A 22,956-nucleotide genomic window follows, 5' to 3' on the forward strand; every position below is an offset into this window, starting at 1 on the left:
AAGAACTAGCTGTTTGATCAAAGGCAAAAAATGTTCATTTGTATTTTAAAATTAATTGTGGAGCCAAGGATAATTCAATTTTACCTCCAGGAAAACTGAAGACTAAATAAAAGAGATGGGCGCACAGAATGCTAGACTTAAAAGAGACCTTGGGAGACAACCACAGAAACACCGTTGGATTTACCCATGAGAGCCCTGAAGACCTAAATATGCCCATGGCCACAGTGTTGTGGCAAGTGGATGTGTGTCTAAACAACTAACAGATAAGAAGAATCACATTTAAGCTGGCTTGAAGACCCATCAAAATCGTGCTTCTCTGAAGTGCAAGAGCACCATTGTACTGGAGCACCACCAATGAAGGTCTGTTGCTAGAATGAACTAAAGAACAGCAAAAGATCTACTGTTAGGTTTGTGTATGCTCAAAGCCAAGGTCAGACATGCACTATTTACGCACACACCATGAAAGCATGGCATAAAAAAAGAATACTTTGTTTCCAAAACAGTGTCCCCTAGGAGGATAAATATTGCTTTGCCCTTTGCCTCTGACTTTGTGTAATATAAGACAGTCTTCATAACATTTGAAATGACTTTCAAAAATTTACACCATGTTATTTTCCTACAAGGGCTTGCTGTGGTTCTAAATGGTCAGATTTAGACGTTTTACAAGTACAGAAATTTGTGAATGCTTCAAAATTATTTTGTAAGTAAATTACCAAAACTTTCTGAAAATTGAAAATAAATAAAATATGGTGACCTTGCTCTGTAGAAACCAGCTTGAAGCCAGTAAAACTCCAGAACACTGCCTGGTCACCCTGATGCGTTACCCCAAAGCACTAGCTTCCCCACAGAAGACTATTCTTAGCTACTCCTAACACATTTAGACCAGATGATGAACTTACCTCAAACTTTCATTGAGAAAACGGAAACATTTTATTTTTCCGCCACTACATCTAAGGGAATGTTGGTAGCTCTAGCCACAATCCTGGCTCCTCTTTCCATTATAAAATATTAACCATGCTTGCACTCTGTACCCCATTCCCCCTCTCTCTACCACACCAGTGTCTTTCTCCACTCATTTCTATTAGTTTAACAATATACTCCAGCAATATACTACCATCACAAAAAAAACACAACAGGTCTTTCCTTGATTCTGTAACCATCTCCAACTGCCAGTTCATTTTTCAACTCCCCTTCAGAGCAAAATGTCTCAAATGAGTTGATGACACTGATTTCTCTATTTCCCCATCTGCATTCTCTCCAACCCATTCCAAGCAGGCTTTTTGCCATCTTATGCCTTTAAACTTACTTTTGTCAAAGTAATAAAGAGTTACAGATTGACCATTTAATGGTCTCCTCTCTGTCCTTGTTTTACATGAGCTCTCATCACTATTGGGATGCAGTTGATATCTCTCTCTCTCTCTCTCTCTCTCTCTCTCTCTCTCTCTCTCTCTCTCTCTCTCTCTCTCATCAAAAGCACTGTTCTCTTGGTTTCTGTGATCACCTTCTCATTTTCTTTTTTCTTCACTGGTACACCCTCTCCATCTCCCTTCACTTTGATCAATTTCCCTCAATGTGTTAAGCTCCATGCCCGTCCTGGGCCCTCTTTTATCCCTCAGACTCTCCCCCTGGGGACTTTCACCAAGTCCATAGTTTTAACGTAGCTCATAAGCCTCTTCCATTGAAACTAACTTTCTGTGTGACTTATCCGCTACGTCTCTCAAAAGCATCTCAAATCTAACATGTAAATACAGAAAATCTTACTCTTCTAAATCTACTTATTCCTGCTCCTATCAATAAATGATCATCACTATCCAGCCACCCTTTTAAGTTGAAAACAATAGACAACACCCTTAGTGGTTTTATTCCCATTAGTCCTTATATCTAGTAAAGTATATCTAGTAAAGCAATAAACCTGCTAACTCCATGTCTGTAACATGTCTCTGGTCTGTCCACTTGCCTACTTCTATTCTGACCCAACCATCATCTCCTACTTGAATGTAGCAACTTAAAGAACTCAAATGCATTCCTCTCTTGCTTAACCTTCAAAAGCTTCCTGGTATACTTAAAATCCAAGCTTTTAATCCTAGTTTACAAAATCCCACACAGCCTGCTCCTTGCCACCTCTTTAGCCTCTGATCACACCTGAGCTTGCTGCCCTCAAACTTTGCTGATTGCTCAAACACAGGATCCTATCCTGAGGATCTAAAGTAAACAGTCTTTCTGTCTGGATTGCTCTTCCTTAACCTTCATATGGCTGGTCCTATATAGTCACCAAGATCCTCCTTAATATGGTCACCCATTCCCAAGTACCACTCAACCATTCTCTGTGATCTTTTTCTAATTGGATATATGACAATACATTTTCTCATATAATTATTGTTTTCTTCCTTCCATCAGAATGTAAGCCCCACTGGGAATAAAAGCACTATTCTTATCCACTGCTATCTCCCCTGCAGCTAAAACTGTACCTGGAATATTAAAAGGACCTAATAAATATTTGCTAAGTCAGTGAAATCTAGAAATCTAGGCCTTACTCTAGCCAAAGTAACTGAGTGAGAAAGTTGTGTAATCAAGTACATAAACAAATTGAAGCAACTTTTAAAACACAGCTGCCTAAAGTAGGAAGCCATATTCTCTTCAATTCTAGGTTGGCAATATATTTACCTTATTATTACATCATAGGAGTCGATTTTCTCTCCTAAGCTCTTATTCTTCAAAACTCCTCCATTGCCCACCACCACACACCTTTTACATGGCACCCTGTTGGGCAAACAGACAAGTCAGAGATTAAGCGATCTTTTATAGAATGGGGTGATTCCAAGAACCTTTTCCTACTGTTAGGAACCCTATACCAAATTTCACAAGTAGAAAAGGAACCAATTGTTACTTATAGGTGTAGATACGTTTATACATATGTGTATATACAGATAGATATAGATACGTTTATATATGTATACACATACATATATATATATATGATTCAAGAAATAATATTCTATAGGAACAGTATATGATCATTGTCAACAAATACCTCTCAGCAGCCCAATTTCTCATCTGATTCTTATAACCACTCAGATACATAAGCCAAATATTCCCATTATATAAATGGAGAAATAGGTTCAAAAATATATAACAATTCCAAGTTACACTTCCAAGAGGTGGTACTAGCATTTAGATACAAAATTAGAGGACAGCAGACCCCTCCACTTGGAGTTCTGCATGTTGTTATTGATGCCAGTGTGTTTTACATTATGTACATGTTTTGCCAGTGTTACCCATTCCTCTTGAGATTCTATCTCTGGTTTTGTGTTGCACCTCACGAGTGACAAAGCAGATGATGGATTCTGGTGGGGAAAGGGCAGCCTCTGTACTCTGCCCATTCTTACTTCAATTTCCCCAAAATGGACTGGTCCTTGGAGCTTAACCAAAACAAACTACAAGTGCACTCTATGTTCCTGGCAAAGAGCTTTAAACTAGGCCACAAAGGGGGACTTCCTACTGCTGGCTAGCATCAGCCGAGAATCACAGATTGTATCCTGTTGGCTCTCAGAACACATGGCCTTGGCCCATCTGCCTCCTAGCACTTACCACCAGCCAACTAGGCCTTACCACTAGCCAACTAGACAAATGAACAAATAAAATCCTCCTCTAGGGAGCAAAACTACAGAAGGGAAGGCTTTTGAAACTGTCCTCCCAGGGACCTCATGATATGGGAAGTCTAAATTTAGAAAATGTGTTTCTCTGAGAACCATGAAACCAGCCAGATCAGTTGAACTCATGACCTTAAAGTGTTTAGGAAATTAATGAGCGGCAAAATTGAACAAATGCTGTAGATTATTTAAAAAGAAAATGCAGGAACTATTTAAAAAAAGAGCCTGGCACTGGGCAAGTTAAGAAGAGACTGTACTCATCCCCTACATTCACAAGCTACCTTTCTTACATAGAATTTGTATCCCTCATCTAATTATTTTATAAATTTTAATGCTTACATTTTAAAAACACTTAGCACATTTTAATGGGAGTCCTCAGCTCTCAAATATTAATGAGTCATGTCTAAAGCAGTGTCTCGGACAAGGACAAGAAGCACCAGTTTTATAGCAGGGCTTTGGGGTGGGATACCATCTGAAAGACATACAATGTCCAAAACCACACATCATGGACATGTCACCTGTCACAGAGTGTTCTAGAGGTGTGTTTGTTTACATCTCTTCTTAACTAAGGAACTAACCTATCTCTAGATGCTTTATCAGCAAGTGTGACTTTAGTTCCCAATCCCTGGAAGCCAAGTTTATCAAAGGCTCACTACTTAGGGCCATGACTGAAAGGGGAACATTGTTGAGTATTGAGAACTGTCCTCTCTCTCTCATTGCCATTATCCTCACCAGGTCCATCCCGTGAATGCTTTATGACAGGGGAAATTCCCATGCTCACAGTTTGCTTGGCCTTTCCTAACATCAGGGTCAGTTTAATGGAAATAAGAGGCTGAACCTCCTGAGGCTGGCTCTATCTCCCCACTGGGAAGGGGACAGCTGAAAACAAACAAGAAACAACAGGTCTTCCCAGGGAGATAACTAACCTCACAGAGATAGCAGAAGAATATCTATAATTATGGTACCCATTCTAAACCTCTCCTTCCAATGAGGGTCAGAGGCCACTCCCTTGACAAGGGAAGGGTTGCCTTGTCCTGAGCCCAGGCACCCCAGGGACTCCAGCACCCATCCTGGCTTACAGTCCCCAATCTGCCAAGAAGCTGCCTGCCACCATCTACACCAAATACACAGGGTCAAGGCCACCAGCATACTCCCAGGGGACTCCAACAAAGGACTTATGACCCACAAATCTTATCTCTAAAGTTGACCCCAGAAATAACTTGTCTCAATCTCAGACATGGCCAGTTCCATTTTGTCACTTAGCAATGAACTGATGGGTTGAATCTTAATATTTACAGAAGTTTCCCCTCTATCAGACTAGATTGCAGTTGGTCATTAAGTCCTAGGTAATGTTTGGCATCATAATCTCAGGCTTAACCAAGGGGCATCTGTCATATTACATACCATCTGTTGTACTACATATGCCACATCACTGGTCTCCCTCAAGCTCCAGGTCCTGGACCTCCTCCCATAGACCCTACTGATTTGCCTCTAGCCAAGAGTAAAAGGGGAGTCTAGGACTGAAAGCAGATCTCTTTCTCAGGATCTTCCAGGACTAGCTACCTAAAGGGCCTCATTCCTTGTGCTCAGCCTCTCAACCTCCTCCTGCTTATGGTCTCAGCAGATTCAAGGACTTATGAAAAATGAAATCACGCAGACACTCTCTCACTTCAGGAAACTTCCAATCCAAAGACTCTTCACACTTTAATGTTGCCACATTTTTAGGAATTTCACTTTCTGCTTTCTTCTCTGTCAACATCAAAGGGGACAGGTAGAAGAGAGGAAGGACCCTTACACTAAGAAAAACTGGTCAATGCCTTTGAAAGGAAACCTTTTCAGTGAATTCACATGCTTCAGTTGATTGCTACATGAGTGTGTGGAGGTCATTTTTCTCATTCATGTCTAAAATAAAGCAGGTACCTGTTACTTCAACTTGAGAACCGTTTGGGAAATGCACATGCCTCGAGCTGCTCACTCAGAAAACAAAATAATTCCAGAGTGCCTGTTACCTGTTAATGGAAAATCCAAAAAGCTGATGAACAGCAGTGGTAAAATATTACACTTCCCTCAGGTGAAAGGCATGTTTCCCATACAGTCAGGCAAAGCCAGCAGAGGGAAGCTAGGCAGAGGACAATATAGAGGAAAGAAATTTGAGTTGCCTATGTCAAATCATTCATGATATGTCTTCTTTTCTGAATGCTTTCCCTTTGGCAGCATAATATGTATTAAAGCACATCACTCCAACTTCAGTGTTAACACTGGATGGCGGATGCTGTTAGTCATGTTTCAAATGAACTTCATCCTGTGTGCCAGATAGCAGAGCTGTGCATTCAGAAGTCTACCTTGGTGAGCTCATTTCCTCTGTAAATAGCTGGCCTAGAGATAGCCATATGACTCATCCCTGGGCAATAAGAGACTAGGAAAGTCTGTTAAATGATTTCCAAAGAGATTTTGCCCCAGCATTAAAAAAAAAAAAAAAAAGTCTGAGCAGAACACTTTGTTTTCACCTGCCCCTTCCTTTCTGCCTAGACTTTTCACAAGTGGTGACATACAGTTACAGTAGCTATAGCCACCTTGCAAGGAAAGAAGAGCCCCAGGAATGCTACCCTAGAGCCCTAACATCACAGAGCTGCTAATTCAATCTCACTACCACAGTCATTCTATGTCCAGGCAGCAGGCAGTCCAAATCTAGGAAGCATCATTCAGATAACTGTGTGTGTGTGAACTGGCTGCCCCCAGGTAGAAATAGGGCACCCTGAAAACTGGGACCATAAATCTGCAAATCTGAAACCACATATTTATGCAATACAATAATAAATGTTCAAATGAGTTTTGGTTAGGAAACTATTATTTGCATCCTGAAGAACCTAAAATGTTTTTCAGGGAACTAGAGCTGGAGGTCTAGCTCCTCATTCTGGCTCCCCCACTTAGTACTTCGGGGAACTTTACCTAGTGATCTGACCTCTGTGATCTCAATTTTCCTTTTAGAGAAGTAAGTGTCATGAATGTTGTTAATACTTTGGATGTCATCATTTTCCTCTGATTATGTGTACCACAGTTTCTATATCTTTATGTAACAACTGACCACAGCTATGTTAGAAAACAAATAATGGCTGAACTAGCACCTTCACCATGCATGACTCACTCTGGGGATGTCACAATTTCTTCTTACCCTCAAGTTCTGTCTCTGGCCAAAAGGCTGTGGAATAAAGAAACCTTGCAAAACAGCAGAACATTAAAGATTCAGACATTGGGAGTCCTTAAAGCATTAAGACTCTCATTAACAAATACATTGCTGATGTCTAATTTTTAAAAAAAAAAAGTCTTCTAAGAGCATGCTCCTGCCTTGAATGGTAACCAATCTTACCCTGTTTGGCTGAGGCTGACATAATAGATTCTTCTTGAGTGAGCAACCAGGTAGCTTTTACAAATTATCATCCATTTAGCAGGCAACAGACTTGACATAGGTGCTTGACACAGGTAGGTAAGATATTTATGGGTAATTATTGTATAATCATCTATGCTGCAGAACTAAAGAAGTCTTCTTAAAATCTGGTACACTTTCAGAATGCAATGCTGGTGGATGAGGGTGAGGATATAACTTGAACATTTTTGTGGGAGCTGAGATTTTTAAGCTAATGTTTCTGTTGCTTCTAACTGGGGGAGGATATACTCCCCCTGGGACCAGGGTGCAGGCTGGTGCCAGGGAGCAACATGGATAACAAGGAAGGCTCATGGCTTTGGAATATTGGCATACTTTAATTATTCCTCTTCTGTACTATAATTTCTTTAAAATAGTCTCCATCTATAGTAGTAAACATAGTAGTCTCATGTTATATGTACTTTGGGTAAGAGGAACCTGAATCTATGAAAAATCATCACCATCAGTAGCAGCAAGTGAGCTTAGTTATTACAGAGCAGAGTTATTAATTGACTTCAGAATCCTCAGAGTGGCACAGAAACAAACGGGAACCATGGAAATGATGGAACATACTGATAAAAATAGTTAATTGTCTGTCATTAATCAGGTTTCCCTGTTCCTTAAAAATTTAAAGGTGGGTACACAGTTACCTGGAATACAAGCAATATTTTCCAGTCTACCTTCCAGCTAGGTGTTGGCTTGTGCCTGACTCCCACCCAATGGGATATCATTAGTGGTTGCTAGTAAATATTTAGCAACCAATTCTAGGGGCAGGGGGGCAAAGGGGGAAGCTCTGGTTTGTAGCATTTGCCAAGCCTCATGGTGTAAATACTCCCACCATGGCTGATTTCAAGCTATCACTTTGGTATCATGAATATGGAAATAGGAAGATGCAATTAAGTGTTAAAATGTGATTTCTATGATATGTCGTTAAAGAGGGAGGCAAGTTTAAAGGGTGGGGTCATGCCCCTCTTCCCTTCCTCCTCCCTGCTGGCAGAAATGCAGATGTGATTGGCAGAACTCCAGCTATTATATTAGACCCTAGGAGAAGCCACAGACCAGAGAAGAATTCTTAGCCCTGATGATCACAAAACTGTTGAGTTAGCCCTGCAACATTTTGTAGACTTCATGTATGTGAAAACTATGAGAACTATATTTCAAGTTTTCCCATTCACAGAATCTATCCCAACTAAGAACATCATGCATTCTGTTTGAGATTCTGAACAAAACTAGCACTTGTACCTGGTAGAATCTTAAAGGACTCATACTTGAAATAACCACAGAAATGTTGAATCATTCTAGAGGATGGAGGGAATATAAAATATAGGGAAATTACTTGAGCAGAAGAAATGGGCACAGGCTGGTGGTGGAGAGTGGAGGCACTCCCAGTGACAAAGAGGAGAAAGGGTAGGGAATAGAAGACCAAGTCAGCAAGAAGGAAGGAAATAGTCTGGCCGAGGCGCACACAAGTGGCTGAACGCCTGTGGGAGAAAACAGCTAAACAAAGCATAGTTTAGTTCTATGATAAAACAAGGCAAAAATAGAACTACCAGTCATGCACCCTCAATAATCTAACAGGAGTTTACATTTACAGAACCAAAGACTATAAATACTTGCAGACAACTTGCTGAAAATATTTAAGGAATAGCCATTATCACTCTTAACTAATTCAGGCACTGGAGTTAGAGTCATCTAGGTTCACATTCTAGCTTTGACACTTACCAGCTATAACAAACTGTGCATGTTTGCCTTGCCTTGGTTTCTCTGTTTGTGAAACTAGAGAATTGAGCCAACGCACATATGCCAAAGGTCTGTACAAAACAAAGATCTATAAATGAGAGCTATATAAAATATTAGGTAGAAATATATGTAAATGGTTTCTGTTGATATGCAACCAAAATTGAAATGAAATGAATAGCACAGTTTTAAATAAGAAATTAGATTGATAGCCAAAATCAAACTGAATGGGAAAAAACTGAGAGCAATTCCCCTAATATTACTCTCACCACTCTTATTCAATATAGTAAAGAAATCTATCCAGAGCACTCAGGCAAGAGAAAGAAAGAAAAGGCAAACACAGAGGAAAGGAGGAAGTCCAGCTATCTTTGTTTACAGATCATGATTCTATACATAGAAAAATCAGGAGGACTCCATCAAATACTTTTAGAACTGATAAACCAATTCAGCAAAGTAACAAGATACAAAAATCAACATACAAAAGTCGGTCGCTTTTTTATACACCAATAAAAGTCAGTAGCTTTTGTATATACCAATTCACTGAGAAATGAATCAGGAAAGTGAGTACATTCATAATAGCCACATAAAATAAGATATGTAGGAATAAATATAATTAAGGAAATAAAAGACTTCTACAATGAAAATTATAAAACACTGAAGAAAGAAATTGAATACATTAGAAGAGGGAAAAACCTTTCAGGATCACCAATTAGGAGAATCAATATTGTCGAAATGGACATTCTACCCAAAGCAGTCTACAGATTCAATTCGATCCTCAATGACATTTTTCACAGAACTAGAACAAAGTCTAAAATTCATATGGAAACAAAAGACTCCATATAACCAAAGCAATCCTGAGAAAAAAGAACAATGCTGGAGGCATCACGATAGCAGATTTCAAAACATACTACAGAGCCACTGTTACAAAACAGCATGGTATTGGTATAAAAGCAGACAACAGAAAGAGAAGAGAGAACCCAGAATCTTCAGCCAAGTGATTCTCAATGAAGGGGCCACAGACACACAGTGGGAAGAGAGCAGCACTTCAACAAGTGGTGCTGGGAGAACTGGATGTTCACATGTAAAAGACTGAAACTGGAGCACAGTCTCTCACCGTGAACAAAAATTAATTCAGAATGCATCAAAGACCTTAAATATAAGCTAAAACTTTGAAACTACTAAAAGAAAACACGGGAAACACTTCAAGGTCTTGGTACAAGCAATGATTTCCTAGGTAAGTCTCCAACCGTCCAAAACAAAGGCAACAGTTAAAAAATGGGATTACATCAAATTAAAAAGCTGCACAGCAAAGGAAACAATCAGCAGAGTGAAGAGACAGCCTGCAGAATGGGAGAAAAATCTTTGCCTGCTACTCATCAGAGCACTAATATCCAGGATAAAAAAGAGACTCAAAAAACTTAACAAAAACAAGTAATCCAACTAATAAATGTGCACATGATCTTAAAAGACACCTCACAAAAGAGTGAGTACAAACCACTATATGAAAAATCTTTAACCATCAAGGAAACGTAAGTCAAAACTACATTGAGATTCTATCTTGCCCCCAATCATAATGGCTATTACCAAAAACAAAAAAAAGAAAAAGTAACAAATTTTGGTGAGGTTGTGGAATAAAAGGAAACCTTGCACACTCTTGGTGGGAATATAAATTAATATGACCACTATGGAAAACAGTATGAAAGTTCCTTTAAAAAACTAAAAATAGAACTACCCATATGATCCAGCTATCCCATTCCTGGTGTGTGTGTGTGTGTGTGTGTGTGTGTGTGTGTGTGTGTGTGTGTGTATCTCCAAAGGAAATGATGTCAGCACAGAAAAGAGATACCTGCATTCTTGTGCTAATTGTAGCCGAGATATAGAATCAGCTATCAAAAGATGACTGCATTAAAAAAAAGATATATATATATACACAATGGAATATATAGATATATATACACAATTTTAGCCATAAAGAATAATGAAATCCTTTCATTGCAGGAGCATAGAACTGAAAGACTTCATGTTAAGTGAAATAAGCCAGACAAAGAAAAACAAGTATCATATGTTTTCTCTCATATGTGGAAACTTATAGAGAAACAGAATAAACAAAAATGATGGCTTGAACATAGAAAGGGCCTATTAGGGATTGGGGGATGGGTCAGGAGCAGGGAGAAGGGTGGTAGGAATGAGGAGGTAAGGAGTACAGACAAGATCAAAGTTCAATATTTTGCACTATGGAAAAAACACAGCAAAACCCATTAATTTATACAACTAATTGGTTATTAATTATAATAAAAATAATTAAAAACAACAAAAAAATCAATCAATTATATTACATAATATACACTTCAATAATCTGGGTCCCCAAGAGAAAAAAAAAAAAAAAGACAGACCTTAACAAAATCTAACACTGCTCCTGCAGCTCCATTGTGTAAACTCTATCTCACTTTCACTCCCTGGCCCACTAGAGCTGTCTTCTGCACCCACCAAATAGCACATTCAGCAAATCCATTCTCTTGGGCAAGAAGGGAAATTCTGTCATTGTCCCATGTTTAATAGACACCTGACATTTTTAAACCACCCACATTTTCATGTTAGCCCACCAGCCAAATTCTAAAATGTGGCTTAAACCTTATGAAATGGGCCCACCTGCCAACAAATCTATCTTTGGAAATTCAATTTGTACAGGGTTATCTTAGTAACAGAATTTTCTAAAAACTAAAACCTCTGTAGTCAAAAAAACATATATCTAAGCAAGCTGTCTGCTTCCTTCAAATATATTTCTGGAAGGGGGCGAGGAAGAGAACAGCTTCCAATATCCAATAGTCAATCTTTTTAACAAGAGAAACAAAAGAGGTTAGGATGACACATGGGAAGGTATGGGAAACAACCCATGAACGGTATGCATTAATTCTTAAGTAGAAACACCTTAGAAAAGGTGACCATGGGTTAAAAATGTCCTGGCTTAGTATGTGCACTGCTCATCATTAAAACTTGCAAATTCAGTTATGTATTTCTAAATTGAGTTTGTAGTTCATTTATTTCAAGTGTAATAAGAACAAAAATACAAACTACTTGTCAGTTACTACCTGACAGAGGATTAATATCTAGGATATACAAAGAACTCAAAAAATTAAGGCAAAAAGACAAGCGATCCAATTGATAAATGGACAAATGAGCTGAATAAATACTTTTCAAATGAAGTACAAATGGCCAATAAATGCTGAAACACTGTTCAGCATCATTAGCCATTAAGGAATTACAAATCAGAACTAGATATTCCTTTCCACCCAGTCAGAATATTATCAGTTGGCTATTATCAAAAACAGGAAAAGGAAAAAAAAAAAGTAGCACATGTTGTTGAGGTAGTGGAGAAAAAGTAAAAAAGAAGGCTTTAATTATACACAGGTGCTATGGAATTTTCCTGAGTAAATACATACATCTCTGGGTACATCTTTTGAACCATCTTAGCTAAAAGTCAAAGAGAAGCAAGGAAATAAACTCACTTGTCAAACTCATCGAAGAGATCACAACTCTGCAGTTTTGAAAGAGCAAGTTTAAAATATGCCTCTAGAAAAGAAATGGAATGTTATGAGTAAGAAGATAATCATGACTTCTCAGGTAACTAATAAGCCACCTTGTTCACTACCCCCCAAACCTATTTCCAACTGGTAAGGCCACATCTGGTTTAATGTGTGAAAAATTAATGATACAACTACAATTACCCTGACACTACTTCATAAGCACATTCAAAATGGTAATGCTCTAAATGTATTTCACCAAAACCCCAGAAAGAAATAAGATGCTTAACCTGAAAGCAATCATAAAAAGTAATTAAAAATTTAACAGTATCTGATGATTCTGAAACTGACATTAAAATTAAAACCAAGAGTAAGTTTAAACCAATTCTCAAATTCTCTGCAAAATATTTTTAAAATACAAATAAACAAAACAATCAAACAAACAAAAATAAGCAGAATCAGTCAAAAAAAATAAAATCTGACTCACAAAAGCATAGGCCTGTGAACTCTTCGGTTTTGTGTGTGTGTGTGTGTGTGTGTGTATAAATATTAGATGTTGATGGACCTTATTTTATTCATTTATTTATATGTGGTGCTGAGAATCAACCCTCACACTTGCTAGGCAAGTGCTCTACTGAGCCACAACCCCAGCCCCACTTCTTGGGTATTTAAGGTCTCCCCAAAAATCTAGAACTTAAAGCTTTATGGCCAATCAGTTCTCAATGAGCAGAAGCAAAAGTGCTTTGTCATTAGGAGATGAAATAATTCCCTCTAAATTTAGCAAAAGTGAAATGCCCACTGGTTAAATTAAAAAGCTGATCAAGAAGCTAAAACTCTCTGATGAAATAAACAAAACAAATCAGGTAAAAGAGGTGAAATGGGGAGACAGGAAAGAAGTTAACATCCAGGGTTATCCCGTTAATTCTTTTTATGGGAAGGTGGGTACTGGGGATTGAATCCAGGGACTCACACATGTTGACAAGCACTCTACCACTTAGTTATATCCTCAGCCCCTCCTGTAATTCTAAATTGGAATAAAGTAAGGTATAGAACTCATAGGAGTCACCCTGTGGCAGAACAAAAGTAAAACACAGAATCTCAACAACAAAAATCTACCATCTTAATTACTTAACTTTAAGGGGGATATTTCTGTTTTAAAATATAATTCCCTTCATCCCATCCCCCCAGTTGTATCCCTTAGGAATCATTAGGAGTCAGAAAGATTAAAAGGCCTTGGAATTATATAAACATGTGGTTCTCACCATAGAGGACTCAAACTTAACAGGAAAGGTTCAGAATACTGCTACTGACCTGATCTTTTTGTCCCATAGGGCAAATAAAACTGATCACTACCAGTGACTATAGCAGTATTCCTAAAATCAGACACACACAAAAAGGGGTGAATCTGAGGAAACCTGGAAGAAAGGAAAAAAAAAACTGATTATGAAAGAGCATTCTATATTGGCAGGCTTTTCAGACAAGTACTGAAAATAACTATAGCTTGTAACTGAAGTTGTATTTTTAAAATCTTTTATGTAAGACAGTATTAGATATTACATAGAATGGAATATGCAGTGGAACTACACACTGGAATAGAAACACTTTCCAAGTACTGAGAACAAAATTTTGTTACAGTGGAGGTGAAAACAAAATTTTAAAACAGCACCAAGCAATTAAAGAATAGCCAGGAAGAAACAAAGGGAAGTAATAAAGGTACTGATATTAAGTCATTCCTAAATGTTAAAAGGACCATTTGTATGTTGTTGTCTCGGCTGTAAAAACATATTAAAAAGTAGATGGAGCTAGAATGTATCTCTTCCCTAATATTATTAAATTAAGATTTACCCAAGAACAAGAATGTGGGCATTTATCTTCTTACTGCCTGCTTTGCACTGAAGGCAACCCCCAACCCTCTGGACAAGAAAGCTTGATCAGCATAAGGAATAGCCTCTGTTTTTCTTATTTTTAGTGCCTAACACAAAGTTTAGCATATTTAACAAAGTGATTAAGTAAATTTCATTTTTTTCCCCTGTGCTGGGGATTGGACCAAGGGCTTTGTGCATGCCAGGCAAGCTCTACCACTGAAGTACTTTCCCAGCCCTCCAAATCAATCTTTTGGGATTTTTATGAATCAGAAAAAAGTGAGATTTTGAAAGGATCTTAAAGTTCATATTAAAATGCTGTTTTCACCCAGCAGAAGGACTGGCTGGTACTTACATGCTGCAGGACAAATATAGCTAATCCTAACCACAGTCCCACACCTGCCACCATCTTTCCTGCCACATCATGAGTTTTGTGCTTAGTCTAAAAATTGCAAGTGGAGATCAGAGTGATACAGGGGCTTCAGAGGGCTGCATGACAAAAAGTAAGACTCAGGAAGAGTGAGAGAGCCTCAATTTTATCCTGGCTTTGTCACTCAGGAGTCATAAAACTTGAGCAAGTCAAAAGAGCTTAATGTTTTCAGAGCTGAATTACGAAATGACACTGCATTCAGGAGAAGGAAAGTAGGTGAGACCAGCCCTCTCTGCTCCAGCTATGATGTCCCAGATTCAGCTGTGATAATGATAGCAGTCTCAAGAGCCAGTCAACCTGCAAATGTCATTTCTATATCAGTGTTAATGTTAAGCCTAGGATCTGCCATGGGAAGAGGAAATATCAGGTCACCTGATTTGACCTTGAGAGAAGGCTCCTGAGCTTCCCAGTCTTCCTTGGAAAATTGAACCCTAGTTAACTGCACCAATAAAAGACTTGCTTGGAGTTAGCAATAGGAACACTGATGCTAACTAATGACTAATGTCTATTTCCATTTGGACCTTGTACTAGATGACTTTTATATATTTCTAAGTGAAATAATTGTTTGATATCATATTTCAGACATATCAGGGCCTCAATAAGTATTAGCTTTACCTGTAATAATTATATTACATTGCATATACTGCAGTGCATCATATCACAAAATACTGTTACATGTTACATTGTATGATATCACATTGATTAGAAATTTTCCCTTTTACTGACTTTTAGTGAATTACATAGAATGCAAATAATTATTAATCTATGTACAGAGTAATGACTACTTGTAATTGTCACATTGTATATATTAGAATGTATATACACTGTAACATATGATACACTGTATATATATTGTACATATAAATATATACTACAGTATATAATATTATATTAGAATATATATTATATTTCCATGATTGTTATTGGTAAAAAGCCTGGCAGGGCAAGTAAAGTGCATTAGTCAATGTAGGTGAAGAAACTAAAGTGAAATGTGTGATATGAAAAGTGATGTAACTCATCTGGAGTCACTAACGTTCTCATGACAAAACTAAAATCCATGTGCAAACTGAATTCTGAAGAAAGGTGTTCACATTATAATACTCCAGGTTTTTATGTGCAACTTCCTGATTGATAATAATAATTCCTCTCTTTCTGAGAATATGTCAAGCTCTAGGGGACTATGCTCAGAGAGTAATGCTCACCTGACAAGTACAAATCTACTTGTCCCTTAGATGACAGACTTACAGACCTGCTGAACATATGTACTTGTATACACACTTTATTTAACCTTTTGGGATTTTCTGAAGATGTAAATATCCATTTTTTAATTAAAGTTATAGAGTACCTTGATTCTAGAGTAGCATATTGACTTATTATCTACCACTTACATGTGGCTTATGAAATCAATTTTTGGAGTAATGATCAGCATATTTCAAAAAATATGAAGAGAACAGAACACAGTATATCTTGGATAGTAAAGGTAAAATATTGGGTTTTTTTCTTATTATAAATACTTATATGTACTGTGTTCAAGTTAAATGTCTTTATTATGAGTCATAGTCAAAAAAGCATAAACACACTCTTCTAGTTTTGTAGTGGCCCTACCTGGACATACACCCATGGAAAGACTACACACAGCCATCAAATCTAATCATGTACAAAAAATCTGTATGTATCTTCAATTTTTTCAGAGCTGACTGATTTCTAAGGGTCTGTGGCCCCAATGGTTAAGAACCAGTAATGGGAAGACAAAGTCACATAATATAGTAAAAGAAATTCTGAATTCTGATCCCAAGCTTAATGAAAAAAATGCTGAAGAGTTTATATCCATTTTATACAATTAAACGTGATTATTTATGTCTCTTATTTTTTATTATCTAGAAGGCTTTTGACCAGCAATCTATCAAAGTCAAGATACACAGAAGTACATGTGTGGATTAAAAAAAAAAAACACTTTGAAAATCCTGACAACTACAGCAAAAAGTCACTATTTACATTGCATATAGATTAATTATTATTTGCATTCTATGCCATTTACTAAAAGTGAGTAAAAGTTGGGGAAAAAAATTTTTTTGTGAAAATAAGTACTCTTATTTCAAATTTCAGAAACACATGCCTGTTAAAACATAGTTAATTTTGAAAACTGATAGTTTGTCAGTAATCAAAAAGTGCTAGGAAAACAAGAACATCAGTTTCAACTTCTTCAACTGGTTAAGTGAGAAGTATAGTGAAAATGCTAAGGACTTTCCACAGCTCTGCGCTTATGGCATGATTGGCCTGTCATGCTTTATTGATTTCCAACTTTAAAAGTATAGGTGCCAAGGGTAATATATTATGATATTAAATCAAATACATAGCCAAGAAAAATTTCTCCCTATTAATGTGATTTATGGAATCTTATTTCCTGATTCAAAATATTTAGTATTTTGTCTTTTTGTTGCTTTAGAAACTTTGATTATCAATTGTTTAAACTCTCAAGGCTAAATTGTCCTTGACTTTTTCCATATCCATCCAAAATTTTGCAAGGTAATATCTTTGGATCCCTCTCTGAAAAATTACAGAAATTAAGTTTAATTAATATGATTTTTTTTATGTGCAAAGAAAGCTCTAACTCTGGTTTTCAAAGAAAATATAGGAAATAAAAGCATAGCATCATTTCAATGCCCAGATGTCAATATAAATGGCATCAGTATACAGACTTAAACAAATCTCAAACACAGGACATTAGTAAATAGAACATTATGCATTGATTTAATATTAGCAAGAACAAGAAGCTTTATAATAGGTAAAAGAACCAATATACTGTATTAAATTGAATATTAACCTAAGCAACTGTAATTTTTACAAATTCTCCAATTTCATAACTTGTTTTTGAATAAACTTTAGCCTCACTTTTAAAATTAAATGCCTATTCAACAAAGCTTATTGAACAAACATATATATGCAAATTTACCCATTAGAAAACCAGAGTAAACAGGAGACATCATTCAAAGACAATGACTAAGTCCTATTCTTTTTCATCATCTCTGTGGTGAAGTTGCAAAGGTCATACTGTCTTCTTTGCTTTTCCTAAACCACTGCTGCCTACCTCTTCAGTAATCTGATTCTCCTTTTCAGAATCTTTAGGGGCAGCCTGAAGAATTTTCCATTTCCTTTTTGCCACTGGGGAGTTGGACATATACAAACTAGATTCCTTCCTGCATTTTCAGCTTTCCTTGATAAAAGCAATGTAGAATTAGTGGCAGAGGTGAAGGAACCAAGGACATTTCTTGGAGCTTGAGAAGCTACCACTTATCTGTAGGTGCCTGGGACACTGTCTGCTTTAGTCCACACCATGTTCAAACAGGAGGAAATGAGAAAAACACAGATTCCCAGCCAAGGGAGTTTCACAGAACAACGACCAAAATTTCTAATCATAAAGATTGACTTAGAGGCAAAGGAGAAGAAACCACAAAATAATAAGAGTGAAAATAGCTTGGGAACAAGGTGGGGAAAATACAACCTAAAGAAAACTTATCATTTTTATGAACAAACCTAAATAATACCTCTCTAATCTTAGTTGTGTGGAAAGAATACTGGTCTGATTGAGTTCTTTGGTGCCTTTTCTTAAAATATGTGCAGAGCTCTGACTAAAAGCACAGAAAAGAGACAGGATATTCAAGCTCTTCCTTAACTATGGTGTGCCCACCTTACACTGTTAAGATTTGTATGAAAAAAAATTGTAAACCAGTGTTGAAAACAATTGCAAACACAAACATTTTGTATGCCACAGGTTTTTTTTTTTAAAAAACACTTTATTTTGTCTATTTATTTTTACCTCAAGAGAGATGCAAAAGCTGGCTTTGATAAACAAGGCTGGATCTTATTGCGGTGCTTCATTTCTATAGGTGGTACCCTAGAAGACAAAAAATAGTGTCTGTCAGAAAGCAAGACCTGGAAGCATGCCCAAAAGGAACCCAAAATGCCCGGGAGCCTGCTCGTTTCCACCACTGACAGGCTGTTGGGCAGGGAGTCAAAATCCACCCTGCAGCCCTGATGTCTGACCCTCTCCGAGTCCCATACACACTTGAGGATCTTCAAGTATAAGGCAAGGGAGTGTGGAAAAGGCCAAGGTGACTAGCTACCCAAGAAGTGGTTCAAAGAGCAGTGAGTCAAAGGACTCTCAGAGAAGGGATAGGGTTACGGTGGTAGAAGCCAAAACCATGCTCCATTTTTAGACTCTTTCAAGAACCAGAGAAACCCAACTCACTCCAAGGACACATGATTATCATCTACCGTGCCATATCTAGGGCTGCCTACCAACAGGGAACATCACAAAAACACCTGACCTGAGCAGTTTCAATAGGCTTTTTGCCTCATGATCCTAGGGACTCCATAAATCACAGCATTTGGAATCTTATCTAATGCTTCTCTATTCTTGGCACAGGTTAGGCCCTTGTGTGACTCCTGAATAGAGTACTTGTCTCCGAAATTTAAAAGGGCATTGTGAAACATGACAGAGAACAACAATGAAAATGAACCAAAGGGGTGGAGGGTAGCAGGATCCAGACTAGCTGGGAAAGAATAAAATAGCTTAATATAAAAACCTAAGTGACAATTATCAACGATGTGAAGAAAGGCTATAAAAATAATCGATTTTCTTCTATAATCAACAGGATTCAAACTGAAAGAAGCAGACTCACCCATTTATGGATAAACATAATTTTCTATATTTAAATACAAAATCTCCATTTAGAAGATTTTTACATTTAAAATATTGAAATAGGTTTCTGAACTAAAAAGCTCATAAAGTCCTTATGCAGGGAAACATCTTTTGTTGACTACCACAAATGGCAAGGACCCTTTGATTAACAAATAAGAAATATACAAACATAAATATGGTATAAAAGCACATCAGGCCACAAACCCTGACTTATATTTAGAGGAAAATGGGATATATATTATTAGACTTCAAAGGTCATTAAAACCGAAAACAAACTACTTTAGGATATTGCAAAGACAAACTTTGGGTGTATATTAAAGCAAAAACAATTACCATCTTAAATATTTTTTGAAGGAATCAAGTTCATGGTGCACACACACACTTTTGAGATAACTCCCCTGGGTACTTTCTATGATTGTAAGAATGTGTTTGCTTAGTTTGGAAACGCCTCAAGTTAGATGACAAAAGACTGTGTTGTATTTGACCCTTTTTATTATTTTGTCCTTTCCCCTGTGACAAATAATAGGATCTAGAGGAAAGTAACAATTTAATAGGCTTTTGTTTTCTCTGGTTTTTGTCTTTCACTACTAAGAGTGGGATAGAAAGGATGACAGAGATGGAGGGAGAGACCACTGTTGGGTAATCATCATGGAATGGATAATAGACCTCAGAGCTCTCTAGCCCAGGGTCATTGTTATTGTTTTTGTTTTTTTCAGTAGCCATTTGCCTAACTTCCTTCCAAGAAAAGCACTGTAATTGTTTTCCAATTAGTTAGTTATAGAAATTAGTTCTAGAACCATTAATATTTTTATCTAGTAAGCATGAGCTAGAAGCATAATCTAAGCTCTAAGACCTAGAATTGAAAAATTGACAAAAAAAAAACTCCTCTGTCTAAGACAGCAAGTTGCCATGGAGTGTATTTTGAGTTGATTTTGTGTTGCTCTCCATTTAGGATTTAAAGGTCATCAAAACTTTATTCCTAGCCAAAGGACTGACAAAGGCGAGAAAGATAAAACTTACTTATGGAGATTTTTTTCCTAAAGTAAAGTTATCTGTGCCTCTTCAAAGTTTGGGGGTTGATATTATCAAGTCAAAGTTATTTTAAAAAATACATATATCATCATTCATCAAATACTTTTAAACAAAGAAAACCAAATGTAGTGTTTACATTTTATCAACAATCTCTTATCTAAGCATTTTAGGCCCTAAAAGTCAAATGCCACTGAGACTAAGAATTACTCCATTAATTCAAGGAGATGAACTTGTATAAATGCAAATATTATGTCCCAAAGATTGTTACCACTACAGCTTCACTGGAGAGTCAGTAAAATGTAGTGTTATTTATAAATTTTCAAATTGTTAGATATACTAATCTACAGGATACTGGAATGGTTAGACCCCAAATTTTAGTGGAAACTTAGAAAAGATACAAAATATTACAATGCTTTAGTCCCTCTACTATAATTTGAGGAGTAAGTTTGTATGAAAGTCTAGTTTGGGAATTATGTTTAAGTAGCAAAAATGAAACTTACCCATAAACATTTGTTCCCCACAATATACAATGCAGTACATAATAGAGAAAAACAGCACTGAGGAATATGGCCACGAGGTACCCTCTCATGGCTGGCCCACCTGAAATACAAGACAAAGTCCAAAGAAATGGGAAGAATGTTAGAAAGTTTTTCACAACGTTTCAAATATGAAGTCACAGCAAATAAATATATATAAGGGGAACAGAAGAAAACAATGTAGATTTGTAAATTTGAAAATATTCAATGTGCAGAATGAGAATATTTTTTCTGCTTCTCCTCATATCAGCTAATCAATACAATATGGTATGTGTTTAGACCAATAAATAGTTAATGGATTCAAAACTAGGGACTTACCTAATACTTTCTTAAGTTAGAAAGAAAAGTTCCTTCAGAACAAAATTTTATACATGTCTATATCAAATGTTTTTCAGAAACGTTGAATATCCATTTTCTCCTTCTCAACATAAAGTGAATATATGCCTTAAGATGTGAATAAGTATTACATGTTTTCAGAGCTTAAAATGGCTTTTAAATGTCATACCTTATAATTTTCATGGGTCTTTTTAATTTTGAAAAACCTGAGGGTAAACATCTACTGAAAAATATTTCTGACATCCTCAATTTTTATGTACATTTAGACAACCAATTTTTCTACACAGGTATATTGACCTGATTTCTTGCTTATTTTTGGTAATGAATCGGCATAGTTCACTGCACATGTGCAGACAAAAATCTGAACACATTTCTTTCTATAATGTAAGTGGAAAAACCCCTCATAGAATAAATTTTTTATAAACCACTCTAACACATTTGTCTAACCCCCTACTCTTTGCTTCAAAAATGGAAATGAAAAACTCCCACTTTCATATGTAATTAAATGCAAAAGACAAATTTGATATATGGTTTCATAATAAATCTTCTATTTTAGTGCATGTGACTTTAAATAGCTGTGCTATTTCTCTGCCTCCCTTACTTAGTTTATAGTTCATCTAAACAATTGTATGTGTCTCTATTCTAACTCCTATCCATATCTGTTAATCTCAATTACAGCAATGCAGAATAGGAAGTGGGAGTTTGGTTGGATACATTTCCAAATAACATAATGTTGACACACTTTCAATGGTAAATAAGTTCAAGTGCAATTGTGTTTGTTTAAATACATAAAAACAGAGAGCAACTAAGAACAGAACAGGGAAGAAGAGCATGAGGAAAAGATTAACATTAAACAGAGACGAGTAGGGGGAGAGAAAGGGAGAGAGAAGGGAAACTGTATGGAAATGGAAGGAGACCCTCATTGTTACACAAAATTACATATAAGAGTTTGTGAGGGGAAAGGGGGAAAAAAACAAGGGAGAGAATTGAATAACAGCAGATGGGGTAGAGAGGGAAGATGAGAGGGAAGGGGAGGGGGGATAGTAGAGGATAGGAAAAGTAGCAGAATACAACGGTCACTAATGTGGTATTATGTAAAAATGTGGATGTGTAACCGATGTGATTCTGCAACTTGTATTTGGGGTAAAAATGGGAGTTCATAACCCACTTGAATCAAATGTATGAAAGATGATATGTCATGAGCTTTGTAATGTTTTGAACAACCAATAAAAAAGAATTAAAAAAATAATAAATAAATAAATACATACATAACAACGAATCCCACCATTATGTACTGTAATGCACCCATAACAGTATGGAAAAAAATAAGTTCAACTGAAAAATGTAAACCACCTCCTTGTCTTTTTAAGTGGAATACACTAAATATAATTTGAGCTTTTCTTGGTGAGGCAAGATAATCTTAAAAAAAAATTATATTTGTGCTAGGCATTTTAGAGTTGTGACCCTCTGGAGCTAATCAGGGTGTGGGCTTACTTGCTAAGCAGTCCTAAGCTGCAATAATTATTTGGCTGAGATTTCTCTGACTCCTCTCTTGCTGCTAGCTACTGTTCTGTGCAGCCACCACTCCCATATGCCACTATTATACATTAGTTAGAAATGAATGCTATGTCAGGAAAAAGCAAATAAACAAATAAATTAAAGGAACAAACTTCAGTTTTCACATACTTCTAATTTAGTAGACATGATTCTTGTGAAGAATTAACATTAT

At 36.7% G+C, this 22,956-nt stretch overlaps 2 protein-coding genes and 1 pseudogene across 8 annotated transcripts in view; 1 reads left to right on the forward strand and 2 right to left on the reverse strand.

Moving 5' to 3' along the window:
* Nucleotides 1-769, forward strand: part of Dcbld2 (discoidin, CUB and LCCL domain containing 2) — a 91,113-nt gene extending 90,344 nt beyond the window's left edge. The window contains exon 17 of the mRNA XM_078044399.1: nucleotides 91-769. The gene's annotated coding sequence lies outside the window, so the exon portion shown is untranslated. The remainder of the gene's footprint in view (nucleotides 1-90) is intronic.
* Nucleotides 1-22,956, reverse strand: part of St3gal6 (ST3 beta-galactoside alpha-2,3-sialyltransferase 6) — a 55,119-nt gene that overhangs the window by 4,638 nt on the left and 27,525 nt on the right. For 6 of the 7 annotated variants that reach the window (XM_013362760.4, XM_040270488.2, XM_013362759.4 and 3 more), the window contains 5 exons: nucleotides 20,856-20,955; nucleotides 18,439-18,516; nucleotides 13,641-13,744; nucleotides 12,315-12,378; nucleotides 2,665-2,760 (listed from right to left, as the gene is read on the reverse strand). In XM_013362760.4, coding sequence (XP_013218214.1) covers nucleotides 2,665-2,760; nucleotides 12,315-12,378; nucleotides 13,641-13,744; nucleotides 18,439-18,516; nucleotides 20,856-20,944 — 431 coding nt within the window. In that variant the 5' untranslated portion in view covers nucleotides 20,945-20,955. The remainder of the gene's footprint in view (nucleotides 1-2,664; nucleotides 2,761-12,314; nucleotides 12,379-13,640; nucleotides 13,745-18,438; nucleotides 18,517-20,855; nucleotides 20,956-22,956) is intronic. The other variant, XM_013362761.4, reaches the window with a different exon arrangement.
* LOC120884498 (PCNA-associated factor pseudogene) lies at nucleotides 15,535-18,428 on the reverse strand (annotated as a pseudogene).

The sequence above is a fragment of the Ictidomys tridecemlineatus genome, chromosome 3 (genome assembly GCF_052094955.1).
Source record: "Ictidomys tridecemlineatus isolate mIctTri1 chromosome 3, mIctTri1.hap1, whole genome shotgun sequence".
Taxonomy (NCBI): domain Eukaryota; kingdom Metazoa; phylum Chordata; class Mammalia; order Rodentia; family Sciuridae; genus Ictidomys; species Ictidomys tridecemlineatus.